Here is a 2,798-nt window from a genome sequence, read left to right on the forward strand (position 1 = left end):
CAGCAGACAACATCCTTTCGGAAGACTTAAAGTACGTACTGTATTTCTCGTTCTCACATAAGGCCACATTCTGGCTAAAATGTGCGTACTGATGTGAGGAATAGACAATTGACTAGCCCACATAATACTCACGAAGACCACATACCGCCCGTACTTTGTGCGTCTATGAGAGATGAAGACTAATTGTTCATCACCTTACCTCTTCAACGCAATAGGGACACACCCTGCCTGTATTGTGTGTGCTGGTGAGAGAAGTAGACCAATTGATTCTGAGCTGTTCGCGAGACAAGACCATCAAGATGTGGAGCGCATGTTGTGCGAATGTGTTGCGCAGATGCGGCTGTAGGGACCCTGGTTACCACTGCTTCAGGACACTCACGTCTCACAAGGTATGTAGAGACTTGCTAGTCTGCAAGCATATCCCTCAGAAGGGCGTAAAGGTTTATTGCATTTGTTTGAGGACTGCCCCATTTCGCAGTTGGTTGGTTATCCATTATCATCTAGTAGAGAGCTAGAACTTTCCTGCCATTGGCAAGTCGCTCTTGGTGATCACTGTAAATTACAATGCTAATCTCCCTCCTCCGAAAAGTTGTTCTTCAACTCAACCTCTGAGCTCGCTTGTGGCTATTGTCGGCGTTTTCTAGTTTGTGTATTGGTGGCAAGTTTTGGCCTGTGTGCTAGTACTGCCCACATCTCGACTTCTCATCACATCACTCCCCCCCCCCCTGTCCTGCTGTATGTACTCTTTGTATTGTGTTATAGGCGGCAGTGAACATGATCCAGGCCAATGACGAAGTGATCGTTTCGGTGTCTGGTGACCATGGTGCCATTGTGTGGGATCTCAAAACGGGCGAAGAGTTGCGGCATTTAGTGGGTCATCAGCGAGGTGTGTATCTACTGCACGTACACGCACCCGACATGGCAGTTATCTAGCCTCCGTCTGCGCACAATGACACCTGCATGCCATATATGAACACGTACAGTCTTCCCTTGTCTACCCGCAGTGGAGATAACATATTGCACACGGAGCATCGCCTTCAGGCATTGGACGTGTCTACCTGTTTTGATATTACCACGCAGTATTTAAGAACAACTGGCTGCAGTCGTTGCTTGTATCTATCGAAGGTTAAAGCTAGCAGACCGAACTTTTGGTGACGGCAGCACACAAACGACTTCTGTCCTCACTGAAGACAATCTAGCAAGCGATTCAACGATAAAAAGCATTTGTAGGCAGGCAACTTTGATTTCTATTTTCAATTCAATGAAAAGGAACGCCTTAGGACAACAACGTTTTGGCTGACACATATCCAGTACACATCCATGCTATCACATCCTCATCAATAGTAGTAGACCGCATCCTATGGTGACCACCTGCATAGTGCCCCTCATAACTATCAGCAGACTAACGTGCATTCGACGGCAACAGCTACTTGCAGGTTTATCTAACTTGCACATATTTAACCAAAACAATTGCTAGCGTCTACCTTGAGTAATCCTGACACATACCAATCTACAGGCATTGCTTGCGTCTATCTACGAGGAAACTATGTTGTGACAGGGTCGTCCGATTTCACCGCTAAAGTGTGGGACTACAGAAGCGGGAAGCTCCTCAACACTCTTCGCGGTCATACACATCTGGTTCGCTGTCTGACATTTAACGATCGTATTCTTCTCACCGGGTCCTATGATACGGTACGTTTTATGTGATGTACTGGCATTTGTACGTTGCATTTACATTTCGCTTTTAATACCTGGCCTGAAGATTTGTCAGTAATCAAGTTCTCATGCGAATAATGGCTGGACTATGAATACTCAGCCGGTGTTCTCTTGACAGGGCATTCTTTGGAATGTTCTACAGACCATTAGCCATACCAAACAAGTGATTCCACAAAGATATATTGTCCTAGTAATGTATAGGTCATTAGGCATACTCAGCGAATTTTCTGATTATAAAGCATATTACCATTGATTTCATTTCAGACCATCATTGCCTGGGACTGGCGCACGGGCACGGAGCTGTTCAAATTCAACGAATTCCGAGATGCCAAAGTCTACAAAATGCAATTCGACGAAAATAAGATCATCTCCTGTGGGGAAAGAAATGCCGTACACATGCGCAGCTTCACAGCGGTAGACGCGGCCACCGCTTCTGGGCTATAAAGAATATAGTCCTGTGTGTGTTTATCGTTGAACCCTGAAGGAATTAGGTCGGTATGTGGCGTGTGGATGCGCGAGGTTGCTGAGGAGGGCAAGGCCTCAACCGGATCTACACCGTTTTTCTTTGCTGGTTAATTTCGAAGTGCGCACAAACCTGTGCTTGTTGGTGCGGGTCTGATCCATCAGTAAGCGCCGCAACAATCTGCTACTATAGTTATGGGTGGGTACAGGATTAACGCATGAGTAAGATTAAATCCTCTCTCAGAAGTTAGTATCTTACCGAATTTTATATTGTTCCCGCTTTACTTGTACGCACCACATTGGCGTACATCTCAAACTGAATAATTAGAAGTCACACAGAATATGTAGACCTCACTAGATTCATACTCTAAAAAAAAATGCTATTTCGAGACCGAGTATACAATATTGCCACCCTTTGACACGAGCTTTTGATTATTTGAAACTCAGGATTATTATATCATCTGTGCTGTCAGTGCGCGAGAGTGTGTAGTATCTATATCCTCGACTCTACTCTCTGATATGCCATTTCTGTGACATAGATACAGTGCAAGCCACCTGAATTGTAACATGTACTGTGTGAAGTGTAATGATGCTCCATGCACGCATGCCTAAACGTCTCA

General features: G+C 45.1%; 1 protein-coding gene across 1 annotated transcript; it reads left to right on the plus strand.

Annotated features, from left to right (window-relative positions):
* The first annotated feature begins 214 nt into the window (after positions 1-214).
* Positions 215-2,498, plus strand: SARC_03675 (hypothetical protein). The gene is made up of 4 exons (XM_014302509.1): positions 215-389; positions 763-886; positions 1,517-1,692; positions 1,981-2,498. Exons 1-4 carry the CDS (start codon positions 300-302, stop codon positions 2,158-2,160), a joined length of 570 nt encoding a protein of 189 aa, XP_014157984.1. The 5' UTR covers positions 215-299; the 3' UTR covers positions 2,161-2,498.
* Positions 2,499-2,798: the final 300 nt, after the last annotated feature.

Source organism: Sphaeroforma arctica (genome assembly GCF_001186125.1).
Source record: "Sphaeroforma arctica JP610 unplaced genomic scaffold supercont1.193, whole genome shotgun sequence".
Lineage (NCBI taxonomy): Eukaryota > Ichthyosporea > Ichthyophonida > Sphaeroforma > Sphaeroforma arctica.

Bases quoted from the DNA above. Each gene is read 5' to 3' on its own strand.
- SARC_03675 (XM_014302509.1), top strand. From the start codon at position 300: ATGTGGAGCGCATGTTGTGCGAATGTGTTGCGCAGATGCGGCTGTAGG. The intron at 887-1,516 runs GTGTGTATCTAC...ACCAATCTACAG, and splicing joins TTTAGTGGGTCATCAGCGAG to GCATTGCTTGCGTCTATCTA. The intron at 1,693-1,980 runs GTACGTTTTATG...ATTTCATTTCAG, and splicing joins TCACCGGGTCCTATGATACG to ACCATCATTGCCTGGGACTG.